This window comes from Lissotriton helveticus, chromosome 9 (genome assembly GCF_964261635.1).
Source record: "Lissotriton helveticus chromosome 9, aLisHel1.1, whole genome shotgun sequence".
In the NCBI taxonomy this organism is placed as follows: Eukaryota; Metazoa; Chordata; class Amphibia; order Caudata; family Salamandridae; genus Lissotriton; species Lissotriton helveticus.
In genome coordinates, this window is record NC_136070.1 from 1,287,668,474 (window position 1) to 1,287,683,708 (window position 15,235).

General features: G+C 58.0%; 1 protein-coding gene across 5 annotated transcripts in view; it reads left to right on the forward strand.

The window, feature by feature from the left end:
• The window catches only part of NISCH (nischarin), a 186,180-nt gene that overhangs the window by 110,160 nt on the left and 60,785 nt on the right, over positions 1-15,235 (forward strand). For all 5 annotated transcript variants that reach the window (XR_013601160.1, XM_078661890.1, XM_078661891.1 and 2 more), the window contains exon 10: positions 6,029-6,214. Coding sequence is in view for 4 of the 5 variants with exons in the window: in XM_078661890.1 (XP_078518016.1) it covers positions 6,029-6,214 (186 nt within the window). In the remaining variant the exon portion in view is untranslated. The remainder of the gene's footprint in view (positions 1-6,028; positions 6,215-15,235) is intronic.

Sequence of the window (15,235 nt, forward strand, 5' to 3'; positions counted from 1 at the left end):
AGTCCGTCTTCCTGGGACCGGAGCTGCGTAGGGACAAAGGTGAGTGTTTGCTGGGCTTCCCCAAGCCGAGGGAAGCGGAATGGAGAATCGACCGGCCCCGCCCTCGTCCGGGCATCTGGTGCCTGGCTTCCTGCTTCCTGTCACGGAAGGCCGCCAATGGCAGCGCGGCCCTTGGCAGGGAGGCGGGCACAGCGCCTCCTCAATGATCACCGGGCCGGCGGCGGTGCTTTCCACATGGCAAAAAGATGAGGGGTGGGCTCCCTCAAAATAAATAAATAAAACGAGCACAAATGGCGGCAAATAAGCAGGGTGGGCACCTGCTTTGAGAACCAGCAAACCGATAGGGATTACAGCCTCCCCGATGCAGTCAGCGCTGTAGGGACAAATAAAGCGCTCCCAAGCGCTAGAGTAAAATAAAGCACTCCCAGGCGCTAGTGGCCCAAAAGTCCAGCATCAAGTTCATCAGGAAGTGGGTGGGGGGAGCAGGGCTGGGCCCAGGTGCCAGCTCACAGGGTCCTTCTAGGCAGGGAGGCAATCCCCAGTGGCGGTCCTCCTGGCGCGCAGCAGCAGCAGGCCCCCCCCTCTAAAATAAGATCAGCAAGAGAACATTTTCATGGGGTCACAGCCCCTCTTTTATACACCTTTTCCCTTTGTCTTTGTGTGCAGGGTGGGGGGAAAACCAGTCGCAGCTGGTTTTGGAGCAGTTTGTTTTCCTCAGCCACCCTTTCCATTAACTAGGCAGGTTAGGGTCATTAGACGCACCACAGGGGGTGGAGCCAGCATTGAGTGGGGAAAGCCCAGCCCTATTCAGGTCCCAGGTGTACTCCTCCCTCACATCACTCATGCTAATCTCAACACTCACCAACGGGGCAGACCCATCATGGCTCATGGAGCCAGGCTCACCAGCCAGCTTCAGCCAATCACAAGCCAGACACAAATTACACCAACATGCCACCTTCTAGAAGTGGCACTTCCACACTAGACACAATCACGCCGCATACATCATTGCGCAGCATTTAATCACACGAGTCCCCACATACCAAACTCGAGCCTGCACACCCCACGCATCAGGAACTACCAGGGACACATACATTCTGCATGCATTCCTATGGGAGGGCAGGCCAATGTCACCACACGCACTCAGAGTGCGCACGCACTTTCCACTGGGACACAGTGAAAGTGCGCTGAAGCCAAAAATCACTAGCACCAAGTCACATATAATAAGCAAAAACTTCAGCTGTGAACCTGCCAGAAGGGCCAAGCCCAACAATAACCTATTCTTTTTTTCAACTGTAGCATTTTATTGGGAATGTCTGCAGTTTGGTGATGGGAGGAGGGTCCTTCAGGGAGTGAGGCCTTCAGTATGGGCTGGTTGTGAGAACCATTGGGTACATTCTAAATCTGTTGGAGTTATTTTAGAGATTAAACTCTCCATAAGAACACCCTGCTCTCCTCGCCCGGAAGCTCTCCCACAAAGGGTGACACCTGAGCAGAAGGGGCTTCTCTTGTAGTGTGCCCAGCAGTGTCCTCTTAACGTTTCTCTTGTTATGCTGGCTGTTATCCAGGTTACATTATGAAATACTTCCTCCTCTAGGAATGCTAAGGATGTTGCTGTGACTAATTCTCTGCATGATGAGGCAAATTCAAAGTTATCAAGATCAAAATAAGTCCCTTTGATTTCCGTTTGGCACAGAAGAACAGCGCAAACAGTCGCTTAGTTTCATAAATCCACTTTCCTTCTTGACACTCTTAAACTCACATAATACAAACTGCTGTGTGTCCTCTCGGTCACTCAGGGCTGCAACAGTCCACAGCCACCAATCGCCTTCCCCACCGAAGGGACGTGAAGTCACTGTAGAGCTGTGCCACGTGCCCCTGGCCAGCGGAGTATTTTATTTACTCCACCCTGCAGGTCCCAACCAGCTCCATACTATAACCACCTCTTGACATCTCACGATCTGTTGTAGGTTGATAGTAAGAGTCCGTCCGGCCAATCTCTCCACCATTTCTCCCTTTATACTCCTGACCCGGCATAGATTGAACAAAATCTCTGAGAATGAACCGAGCAGTGCAGTTACCCGCTGAGTGGACTATGAACATAAGAAATACCATAAAGAGACCTGCAAAGCTGTGCACAGCTGGCAGCGTAGTGAAAACCATAAACTTTGCGCCTCTTACACTTCACGAGGCACACCGCGACATGCTTAGTCTCATAACACGACAGCCGCACCTCAGTGGGCATCACGCATGATATGGAAACACTTCCCACATAGGAGCAAAGCAAAGACCGCACACTTACATTCACACACGTTACACAGTGTAGCTTCCTACCCATGTTATGTTATGTTAGGATCATTTATTACGTGCACAGATGCTCCAGCAAAGGAGCGTCCTGGCGCCCGACAAGGTAACAACACAACACAACTGTAGAGAATAAGAAGAAGATTTAAGGGAACAGAAAAGTCTTGACAGCTCTACGGAAGGAGAACAAATCACCAAGGGCACGTATCTCTAGAGGAAGAGAATTCCACAGGACCGCGGCACGTACTTGAAATGAGCGGCCGCCAGCACGGCTACGCTTAAAACGCGGGATGACTGCAAGTTCAAGGTCCGATGATCTTAAAGAACGGACCGGGACATAAGGAGACAAGAGATTCGAAAGAATCAAAGCAGGAGAGCCCTTAAGAATCTTGTAGGCCACACAGAGTGCTTTGAACTGGATCCTTTGCGCAATCGGCAGCCAATGCACAGAGAGCAGAGTGTTAGTAGTAGAGCAGAATCTGGGTAAGCCCACAACTGCTCTAGCCGCTGCATTCTGTACGCGCTGAAGGCGGGTGATTTCGGCCCGATTCAGCCCTACCAAAAGGGAGCTGGCATAATCGAGTCGAGAGATCACCGTAGCCTGCACCACGAGGAGCCTGGTCGTCGCATCAAAGAATTTTAGTACAGGATGAAGGCCACGCAGGATGCCAAAGCAGCAAGCCGCCGTACGCTTTGTATGGCAGACGAAGGTGAGAGTTGGGTCAAGCCACACCCCATATTTTTTAGCTCCGAAACCGGAGTTGGCGTGGGACCCAGATCCGAAGGCCACCACCTGTCACCCCAGAGTTCCGTTTGCTTGCCAAAGATCATAATTTCCGTCTTTTTTGCGTTCAGCTGGAGGCAGTTGGAAGTCATCCAGCTGGCAACCGCCCGAAGTCCGTTCTGGAATCTAGGGGCATCCACGTCAGCGTCCCCGCTGAGCATGACCGCTAACTGAGTGTCGTCAGCGTATGACACCATAGTCATACCCCAGCGCTTGACGACCTCAGCCAGCGGTCTCACGTAAAGGCTGAATAACGTGGGACTCAGCGAGGAACCCTGAGGGACTCCAAGATCCAGAGGATAGAATTTGGACTGATGGGGCGGAACGGCCACGCAAAAAGATCGGTTGGCAAGGAAAGAACGGAACCACTGGAGTGCGGGGCCGGCGACGCCTGCTTCCTCCAGACGTTGCAGGAGGGTCTGGTGAGAGACGGTATCAAAGGCGGCGCTCAGATCTAATAACACCAGCGCCGCCGTTTGACCCGCATCGAGCACGGAGCGCAGATGTTCCACCATAAAGAGGAGGGCTGTCTCCGTGCTGTGTCCAGCTCGAAATCCATTCTGCGTGCTGTCTAAGATGTTAGCCCATAAAAGATGGTCCGAGAGGGCTATATTGACATGTGCCTCCGCTACCTTAGCCGGCCACGGAAGGAGTGAAATTGGGCGATAGTTCTCAGGTTTGCTGGCGTCCAAAGTTGGTTTCTTTAGGATGGGCGTGACCACCGCCTGTTTCCACTTAGCGGGGACCAGACCAGATGCTAATGAGGTATTAATCAAAGAGCAAACCGGCGAAAGACCATGGGATGCTAGGTCTTTAAACAAAGCTGGCCTTAGAGGGTCGGCCGGGGACCCAGTCTTGACCTGCTGAGCCAATTTCTCAAAGCTTTCCGGTGTTAAACTAGGAAAAGAATGTAGGACATCCTGCACTGGAAGCTTAGAAGGTCCACCAACAGGAGGTAAAACCGTAGGAAAGGCTCTGTAAATGGCGCATGGTTTCACAGTGTGAAGTAGAACCGTATTTGTTCACTAAAACCTTTTTTGCCACTAGATCTTTAAGAGCCTTAAAGATGGTTTTAGAGGGGTTGGTGCTATTGCGGAATTGAAGGGCGTAGAATGCCGCACGAGTTCTGCAGACAGCACGATGATAGGATTTTACAACGGCCAAATACAGAACTTTTTTGTTACTGTCATAAGTTTTACGCCATTCTCGCTCTGCACGTCTACAAGTGCTTTTAAGCGCCCGCAGAGGTTCATCATACCAGGGACTAGGGTCCCTTGACCCACGTTTGCCCAAAGCTATCGGGATGAGGGAGTCAAGGGCCCTGGTAACCCATTCACAGAACCGATCATAGCCCAAATCCACGGTTTCAGACAGACCCAACGGGTCGCTGACAAAAGATGATAGAAGTCGTCAAGTTTGAGTTTATTCCAACACCGTCTAGGGATAGTACGAACCGTGGGTTTAAGAGGGGGCTCATTCATTGGGCACTGGATTCGCACCAAAAAATGATCCGTCCAGGCCAAGGGGGATGGAATAAAGGCACTAGCCTCCGCCAGATTTGTAAAAAAGGGGTCTAACGTATGACCACCTACATGGGTGGGATGCGAGACCAACTGAACCAGCTGGAAACCTCAAGGTCAGCCACAGAGCTATTCACCGCAGGTATGGTCAGGTTGTCATAATGAAGATTTAGATCCCCAAGAATGGAAAAGTTGGCACAGCCTGCTGCCAGCGAGCTAATAGCGTCAGGGAGGGCCTCCCTGAAAGCCGCATCGCTACCAGGGGGGCGATAAATCAATAAGCCTGAGAAAGCAAAATGGGGCGTGATGGCAATCTTGAACAAGGCACTTTCACAGCCAGTGATTTTTTGCCCTCTCCAATCGCAAGGATAGCAGGATTTGACGGCAAGTGCTATTCCCCCACCTCTAGAAGAGCGATTAAGACTATAAACTGAGTACTCGGAAGGGAAAGCTAAGGTAATAATAGCCGTGTCAGTCTCCTGTAGCCAAGTCTCAGTCAAACAGAAGACATCCGGCGACTCCTTGCCTATCAGGTCAGAGATGTCTTGGTGATGTTTTACCAATGACCTGACGTTCAGGTTCCATATACTAAAATGGTGACGGGGGCTGTTTGATGCGGCGACAGGAGCCTTGCTCACGCAGGTAGTAGGAATGGGAGTGTCCAGTGTCCACCTACCGCAAACACACGAGTAAGGGCCACATAACAGGCCTACCCGAGGAGCATCACAACTCGAGATACATTGTCCAATGGCAAGTAACGTGTCCCTAGAGTAGCGTAGCATTGCAACCACCGTAGAGCCACACACAGAAACAGGAGTCCTGCCCTTCCCAGCTCGTCCCGACGCGGACGGGCGCAGACGGGCAGGACTCTGGCACGACTCAGGCGCAGCGAAGGCGCGCCCGCTGCGCGATCCCGCTGCGCTTAGAAGGGAGCTTTAAGTAGGCGTCACTCTGTGAGACCGGCGCGCTAAATCGCTTGCAGGTGATGCCCTCCAATGAAACCACACCACTCCAAGATGGCGCCTGAGATCCGCACCCACCCCGGGAACCGGACCCGCTCTAGAAGGCGGTGAGTCACGATTAAAGTGCGTGTGAGGGACGGAAGATTCCCTACATTAAAATCAGGGAAAAATAACTTCAATTAACAAAGATACAAAACAGGTAGTTTTAAAAGTTGCAGAGCAGCAGGTTGCAGAGCAGCAAATAACGCGCAAAGCGCACAGCAGCGTTACGATGCCTAGTCAGGAAGCACATAGGGGTTGAAAGTGTTATATAAATATTACAACTCAACACGATGCACTGTGAGCGCCAGGAAGCTTGTTACGGGTCTAATGAAGTAGAAACAGTTTGTGCATCATATTCATGTTTCAGGTAACAATAGAAGTGTTCTAACCTCTCTTCCTCTCTCCCCCATTTTCTGTAGCACTTGTACAATCTCATTCATCTCGACTTGTCGTACAATAAGCTGGAGACCCTGGAAGGCGCTCACGCGCGGCTCGGCAACATCAAGACCCTGAGTTTAGCTGGGAACCTGCTGGAAAACCTCAGTGGCCTCAACAAACTGTACTCGTTGGTCAACTTGGACCTCAGCAATAACAAGATAGAGCAGGTACGGCCTCTTCTTCCATCCGTGTATACATGGTCGAGTGCGCCCAGTGGTTTTTACAGCCCTTGTGCATCTAGTACACCGTACGCAGCAATGTCTGCTCCCCCCTCCTTACCCTAAACTACAGCTCCCCCAGGTAAGGTGAGAAGGAAGAATGGGCCTTTGGCTATGTTTCTAACCACTCCCTGCTGGCCTTCTGATTGACATCTAAATTTACACTGGTCACATGACCTGGAAACTTGGCCAGCAAGAGAAGACTAATAAAAAGAAACTTCTGCTCAGTCGCCCCACCTTCCCCATCCTGCTGAACAGGTGCCTCCACCCAAATCAGCCCCATCCTGATACGTGGCCCACAAAGCAAATTTGACCAGGAAAATACTGCACTCATCTGTGCTTCTCAACACCCTGTGGGCATCGGAATGGGCTGGACCATTGCCTGGCACAGATCCTGTTCACCGGTCGCCCCCGGATGCTGACGCAACGGACTGATGTAGACCTGCTAAGGTATGGGTAGCTCCTTTGTTCTGACAGGAGCTAAGGAGCAGAACCCAAGCACCGCGCGCCTCACACGATCACTCTTCTAAAACCCTATCCCCATCTCTGCAGGCCATCTTCAACATCTGCAAACATCGCAACCCTTCAATGCACACAAGCACAGCCGACCCAGCCAACCTCTCCACCCATTGCACCCCAGACGCTGCACTTCATGCTGCTCACCGCCTTTAGCACGCAGACCTCTTACTCCACGTCCACCACCCACATCCTTGCTGCTCTAGTCCTTCAAGACTCCAGCATCCAGACCATCTCATAGCCGAAGCGGAGATAATCCCTCTGTTCCACCTTCAGCTCTGCAGGCGTATTCTCAGCAGCTAAAGCCGCCATGTGGTCAATACACCCAAACCATGAAGGAAGCCGTCCTCGACCTGCGGTTCACTGCAGACACCAGCCAGACCATCCACCGCCAACACCCACCAGGAGGAATCCCTGGGCGTTTCTATCCCTGCAGGGCCCACCTAACCCTCCACCCTCTGCAACATCTTAACAGGACTGACCACACAGCCAACTGGGTCCACTCCTGAGCTTCCGGCAAAGGAGCAGCAAAGCAATTTAAGCAATAGGTTCATCTTTTAGAAGATTCCACCAGTGCATTCCACAAGACTGTCATCTTTCTTCCACCAAAACTTGGAAACTTGTGTGTTAGTAGAAGTAATATGCCCACATGCTAAGTTCTCTGCTTCCCTGAAAGCCTGTGTCTGGTAAAGAGTGGATTTACTTTCTTTTATGAAGGCTCCTCCTATATTTTCAAGCTTGGAATCTTAACAGAAAGGTACCGCGAGCACGAAGACCCCTCGCTAGGTTAACTAAGGGAGAAATCGACATACCTATAGCCACGAACCTAGCGAGGGGTCTGAACATTTGTGCTATCTTTGTACTAAGATTCCACACCGATTCATTCTTATCCTTTCGTTGGGATATTCAGAACACGTATGGATTTTGGCCATTTCACCCATATTGGATTTGAGACTAACGAGCAAAGATAAAGTACCTTCTCTTGAGGACAGTAGTAGGCGGCCCATTCCACATGCGCAGTGACCATAATATCAGCCTCTTCTTGTATCCAGACCCCTGATAGGTGTGGAGACGATGCTGTGTTTGGACCTGCAACCCCATTTCTCCCCCCCCCCATTTCTCCTACTGCACATCAAGTTATGGAATATCACATCTGAGCGCCATGGGGACGGTGTGGCCACCTCGGTGGTCCGTATTGGAACCCGCGTCGGCACATGACTGAACAGGAATATTAGGACGATAATATTGGATGTGGTTTTATATTTTACTTCATAAAAATCAATGTACAAATATGGACACTTTATGTGATTGGATGCAGGTGGTACATCAAAAGAGCGATTCAAATGTTCTTTAATGCATTTAGCTTTATTGAAACTTTCTAAATAATGGAGGCTTTGTGACTGATCCGTCTGCATTGTGACCAGTCCTGTTCTGTTTACAAATATCCGTTTACTTATATTTTGTGTGTTAGTGGACAAAGTGTGTATGCGGTCTGTGTGATAGTTGTGTAGGTGAGACAGTAGATGGAGCGAATGTACGAGGACAGAAAAAGGAAAAAGATGTACCTATATATTTCAGTGTCGTTTTATACAATATGCGTGCATAAGCTGTTGATACGCATTGTGATTTACTTTGTATTAAAAAGATGAATTTTTTTAAAATCAAATTAAGAATGTGGCAGCTTATCATTCAAGAAATGTTCAAAATCTAGGAATCGATCCGCATAGTGGTTTGTTTACCACTTATAGCAAGATATTTCCCTCTCCTCCATCAGAGGCAGGTCTTTGTTTTGATGTCAATACTCTCCATGCCCTCTCCTGGACCCCAGAGTCGGTGCTCTCCATGCCCAGGCCTGGCCCCCAGAGTCCGTCCTCCCCATACCCGGACCCCAGAGTCGGTCCTCTCCATGCTCACGCCTGGACCCCAGAGTCGGTCCTCTCCATGCTCACGCCTGGACCCCAGAGTCGGTGCTCTCCATGCCCAGGCCTGGCCCCCAGAGTCCGTCCTCTCCATGCCCACGCCTGGACCCCAGAGTCGGTCCTCTCCATGCCCACGCCTGGACCCCAGAGTCCGTACTCTCCATGCCCACGCCTGGACCCCAGAGTCCGTACTCTCCATGCCCACGCCTGGACCCCAGAGTCCGTACTCTCCATGCCCACGCCTGGACCCCAGAGTCCGTACTCTCCATGCCCTCGTCTGGACCCCAGAGTCTGTGCTCTCCATGCCCACGCCTGGACCCCAGAGTCGGTCCTCTCCAGGCCTGGACCCCAGAGTCGGTGCTCTCCATGCCCACGCCTGGACCCCAGAGTCTGTGCTCTCCATGCCCACGCCTGGACCCCAGAGTCGGTGCTCTCCATGCTCACGCCTGGACCCCAGAGTCCGTCCTCCCCGTGCCCACGCCTGGACCCCAGAGTCGGTGCTCTCCATGCTCACGCCTGGACCCCATGGTCCGTACTCTCCATGCCCACGCCTGGACCCCAGAGTCTGTCCTCCCCAGGCCTGGACCCCAGAGTCGGTGCTCTCCATGCCCACGCCTGGACCCCAGAGTCCATACTCTCCATGCCCACGCCTGGACCCCAGAGTCCATACTCTCCATGCCCACGCCTGGACCCCAGAGTCCGTCCTCCCCGTGCCCACGCCTGGACCCCAGAGTCTATACTCTCCATGCCCATGCCTGGTGCCCGTTGTCCATAATCTCCATGCCCAGGCCTGGACCCCAGAGTCTGTGCTCTCCGTGCCCACGCCTGGACCCCAGAGTCGGTGCTCTCCATGCCCAGGCCTGGCCCCCAGAGTCCGTCCTCTCCATGCCCACGCCTGGACCCCAGAGTCGGTCCTCTCCATGCCCACGCCTGGACCCCAGAGTCCGTACTCTCCATGCCCACGCCTGGACCCCAGAGTCCGTACTCTCCATGCCCACGCCTGGACCCCAGAGTCCGTACTCTCCATGCCCACGCCTGGACCCCAGAGTCCGTACTCTCCATGCCCTCGTCTGGACCCCAGAGTCGGTCCTCTCCAGGCCTGGACCCCAGAGTCGGTGCTCTCCATGCCCACGCCTGGACCCCAGAGTCTGTGCTCTCCATGCCCACGCCTGGACCCCAGAGTCGGTGCTCTCCATGCTCACGCCTGGACCCCAGAGTCCGTCCTCCCCGTGCCCACGCCTGGACCCCAGAGTCGGTGCTCTCCATGCTCACGCCTGGACCCCAGAGTCCGTACTCTCCATGCCCACGCCTGGACCCCAGAGTCTGTCCTCCCCAGGCCTGGACCCCAGAGTCGGTGCTCTCCATGCCCACGCCTGGACCCCAGAGTCCATACTCTCCATGCCCACGCCTGGACCCCAGAGTCCATACTCTCCAAGCCCACGCCTGGACCCCAGAGTCCGTCCTCCCCGTGCCCACGCCTGGACCCCAGAGTCTGTGCTCTCCGTGCCCACGCCTGGACCCCAGAGTCTGTACACTCCATGCCCACGCCTGGGCCCCAGAGTCCTCCCCACACCTGGAACCCAGAGTCCGTCCTCCCCATGCCCGGACCCCAGAGTCCGTCCTCCCCATGCCCTGGCCCCAGAGTCGGTCCTCTCCATGCCCACGCCAGGACCCCAGAGTCGGTGCTCTCCATGCCCACGCCTGGACCCCAGAGTTGGTCCTCCCCGTGCCCACGCCTGGACCCCAGATTCCATACACTCCATGCCCACACCTGGACCCCAGAGTCGGTACTCTCCATGCCCAGGCCTGGACCCCAGAGTCTGTGCTCTCCATGCCCAGGCCTGGACCCCAGAGTCCGTGCTCTCCATGCCCAGGCCTGGACCCCAGAGTCGGTACTCTCCATGCCCAGGCCTGGACCCCAGAGTCGGTGCTCTCCATGCCCACGCCTGGACCCCAGAGTCGGTGCTCTCCATGCCCTCGCCTGGACCCCAGAGTCGGTGCTCTCCATGCCCTCGCCTGGACCCCAGAGTCCGTACTCTCCATGCCCAGGCCTGGACCCCAGGGTCGATGCTCTCCATGCCCACGGCTGGACCCCAGGGTCGGTGCTCTCCATGCCCACGGCTGGACCCCAGAGTCCGTGCTCTCCATGCCTGGACCCCAGAGTCGGTGCTCTCCATGCCCAGGCCTGGACCCCAGAGTCCGTCCTCCCCATGCCCAGGCCTGGACCCCAGAGTCGGTGCTCTCCATGCCCACGCCTGGACCCCAGAGTCGGTGCTCTCCATGCCCTCGCCTGGACCCCAGAGTCGGTGCTCTCCATGCCCTCGCCTGGACCCCAGAGTCCGTACTCTCCATGCCCAGGCCTGGACCCCAGGGTCGATGCTCTCCATGCCCACGGCTGGACCCCAGGGTCGGTGCTCTCCATGCCCACGGCTGGACCCCAGAGTCCGTGCTCTCCATGCCTGGACCCCAGAGTCGGTGCTCTCCATGCCCAGGCCTGGACCCCAGAGTCCGTCCTCCCCATGCCCAGGCCTGGACCCCAGAGTCGGTGCTCTCCATGCCCACGCCGGGACCCCAGAGTCGGTGCTCTCCATGCCCTCGCCTGGACCCCAGAGTCCGTACTCTCCATGCCCTCGCCTGGACCCCAGGTTCGGTGCTCTCCATGCCCAGGCCTGGACCCCAGGTTCGGTGCTCTCCATGCCCACGCCTGGACCCCAGGGTCGGTCCTCTCCATGCCCACGCCTGGACCCCAGGGTCGGTGCTCTCCATGCCCAGGCCTGGACCCCAGAGTCCGTGCTCTCCATGCCCACGCCTGGACCCCAGAGTCGGTGCTCTCCATGCCCACGCCTGGACCCCAGAGTCGGTGCTCTCCATGCCCACGCCTGGACCCCAGAGTCGGTGCTCTCCATGCCCACGCCTGGACCCCAGAGTCGGTACTCTCCATGCCCACGCCTTGACCCCAGAGTCGGTACTCTCCATGCCCACGCCTGGACCCCAGAGTCCGTGCTCTCCATGCCCTCGCCTGGACCCCAGAGTCCGTGCTCTCCATGCCCTCGCCTGGACCCCAGAGTCGGTGCTCTCCATGCCCACGCCTGGACCCCAGAGTCGGTGCTCTCCATGCCCACGCCTGGACCCCAGAGTCGGTGCTCTCCATGCCCACGCCTGGACCCCAGAGTCGGTGCTCTCCATGCCCTCGCCTGGACCCTAGAGTCGGTACTCTCCATGCCCACGCCTGGACCCCAGAGTCCGTGCTCTCCAAGCCCAGGCCTGGACCCCAGAGTCGGTACTCTCCATGCCCACACCTGGACCCCAGAGTCGGTGCTCTCCATGCCCACGCCTGGACCCCAGAGTCGGTGCTCTCCATGCCCTCGCCTGGACCCTAGAGTCGGTACTCTCCATGCCCACGCCTGGACCCCAGAGTCCGTGCTCTCCATGCCCACGCCTGGACCCCAGAGTCCGTACTCTCCATGCCCACGCCTGGACCCCAGAGTCCGTACTCTCCATGCCCACGCCTGGACCCCAGACTCAATACTCTCCATGCCCACGCCTGGACCCCAGAGTCGGTGCTCTCCATGCCCTCGCCTGGACCCTAGAGTCGGTCCTCCCCATGCCCGGACCCCAGAGTCGGTGCTCTCCATGCCCACGCCTGGACCCCAGAGTCCGTGCACTCCATGCCCTCGCCTGGACCCCAGAGTCGGTGCTCTCCATGCCCACGCCCGGACCCCAGAGTCGGTGCTCTCCATGCCCACGCCCGGACCCCAGAGTCGGTGCTCTCCATGCCCACGCCTGGACCCCAGAGTCCGTGCACTCCATGCCCTCGCCTGGACCCCAGAGTCGGTGCTCTCCATGCCCACGCCTGGACCCCAGGGTCGGTGCTCTCCATGCCTTCGCCTGGACCCCAGGGTCGGTGCTCTTCATGCCCTCGCCTGGACCCCAGAGTCGGTGCTCTCCATGCCCTTGCCTGGACCCCAGGGTCTGTGCTCTCCATGCCCACGCCTGGACCCCAGAGTCCATGCTCTCCATGCCCTCGCCGGGCCCCCAGAGTCGGTGCTCTCCATGCCCACGCCTGGACCCCAGGGTCGGTGCTCTCCATGCCCTCGCCTGGACCCCAGAGTCGGTGCTCTCCATGCCCAGGCCTGGACCCCAGGGTCCATGCTCTCCATGCCCTCGCCGGGCCCCCAGAGTCCGTGTACTCTCCATGCCCTCGCCTGGACCCCAGGGTCCGTGCTCTCCATGCCCCCGCCTGGACCCCAGGGTCCGTGCACTCCATGCCCAGGCCTGGACCCCAGGGTCGGTGCTCTTCATGCCCTCGCCTGGACCCCAGAGTCGGTGCTCTCCATGCCCTCGCCTGGACCCCAGGGTCGGTGCTCTCCATGCCCACGCCTGGACCCCAGAGTCCGTCCTCCCCATGCCCACGCCTGGACCCCAGAGTCCATGCTCTCCATGCCCTCGCCGGACCCCCAGAGTCGGTGCTCTCCATGCCCACGCCTGGACCCCAGGGTCGGTGCTCTCCATGCCCTCGCCTGGACCCCAGAGTCGGTGCTTTCCATGCCCAGGCCTGGACCCCAGGGTCCATGCTCTCCATGTCCACGCCTGGCCCCCAGGGTCGGTCCTCTCCATGCCCACGCCTGGACCCCAGAGTCGGTGCTCTCCATGCCCTCGCCTGGACCCCAGAGTCGGTGCTCTCCATGCCCACGCCCGGACCCCAGAGTCGGTGCTCTCCATGCCCACGCCTGGACCCCAGAGTCCGTACTCTCCATGCCCAGGCCTGGACCCCAGAGTCCGTGCTCTCCATGCCCTCGCCTGGACCCCAGAGTCGGTGCTCTCCATGCCCACGCCCGGACCCCAGAGTCGGTGCTCTCCATGCCCACGCCCGGACCCCAGAGTCGGTGCTCTCCATGCCCTCGCCTGGACCCCAGAGTCGGTGCTCTCCATGCCCAGGCCTGGACCCCAGAGTCGGTGCTCTCCATGCCCTCGCCTGGACCCCAGAGTCGGTGCTCTCCATGCCCTCGCCTGGACCCCAGAGTCGGTGCTCTCCATGCCCAGGCCTGGACCCCAGAGTCGGTGCTCTCCATGCCCACGCCTGGACCCCAGAGTCCGTGCACTCCATGCCCTCGCCTGGACCCCAGAGTCGGTGCTCTCCATGCCCTCGCCTGGACCCCAGAGTCCGTGCTCTCCATGCCCACGCCTGGACCCCGGAGTCCGTGCTCTCCATGCCAAGCCTGGACCCCAGGGTCGGTGCTCTTCATGCCCGCGCCTGGACCCCAGAGTCCGCACTCTCCATGCCCACGCCTGGACCCTGGAGTCCGTGCTCTCCATGCCCACGCCTGGACCCCAGGGTCGGTGCTCTTCATGCCCGCGCCTGGACCCCAGAGTCCGCACTCTCCATGCCCTCGCCTAGACCCCAGGGTCGGTCCTCTCCATGCTCACGCCTGGACCCCAGAGTCGGTGCTCTCCGTGCCCTCGCCTGGACCCCAGGGTCGGTGTTTTTCATGCCCTCGCCTGGACCCCAGAGTCTGTGCTCTCCATGCCCGCGCCTGGACCCCAGAGTCCGTACTCCCCATGCCCTCGCCTGGACCCCAGAGTCGGTGCTCTCCATGCCCTCGCCTGGACCCCAGGGTCGGTGCTCTTCATGCCCTCGCCTGGACCCCAGGGTCGGTGCTCTTCATGCCCTCGCCTGGACCCCAGAGTCCGTACTCTCCATGCCCACGCCTGGACCCCAGAGTCCGTACTCTCCATGCCCTCGCCTGGACCCCAGGGTCGGTGCTCTTCATGCCCTCGCCTGGACCCCAGAGTCGGTGCTCTCCATGCCCTCGCCTGGACCCCAGAGTCGGTGCTCTCCATGCCCACGCCTGGACCCCAGGGTCGGTGCTCTCCATGCCCTCGCCTGGACCCCAGAGTCGGTGCTCTTCATGCCCTCGCCTGGACCCCAGGGTCGGTGCTCTTCATGCCCTCGCCTGGACCCCAGGGTCCGTGCTCTCCATGCCCTCGCCTGGACCCCAGAGTCCGCACTCTCCATGCCCACGCCTGGACCCTGGAGTCCGTGCTCTCCATGCCCACGCCTGGACCCCAGGGTCGGTGCTCTTCATGCCCGCGCCTGGACCCCAGAGTCCGCACTCTCCATGCCCTCGCCTGGACCCCAGGGTCGGTCCTCTCCATGCTCACGCCTGGACCCCAGAGTCGGTGCTCTCCGTGCCCTCGCCTGGACCCCAGGGTCGGTGTTTTTCATGCCCTCGCCTGGACCCCAGAGTCTGTGCTCTCCGTGCCCTCGCCTGGACCCCAGAGTCGGTGCTCTCCATGCCCTCGCCTGGACCCCAGGGTCGGTGCTCTTCATGCCCTCGCCTGGACCCCAGGGTCGGTGCTCTCCATGCCCGCGCCTGGACCCCAGGGTCGGTGCTCTTCATGCCCTCGCCTGGACCCCAGAGTCCGTGCTCTCCATGCCCTCGCCTGGACCCCAGAGTCCGTACTCTCCATGCCCACGCCTGGACCCCAGAGTCCGTACTCTCCATGCCCTCGCCTGGACCCCAGGGTCGGTGCT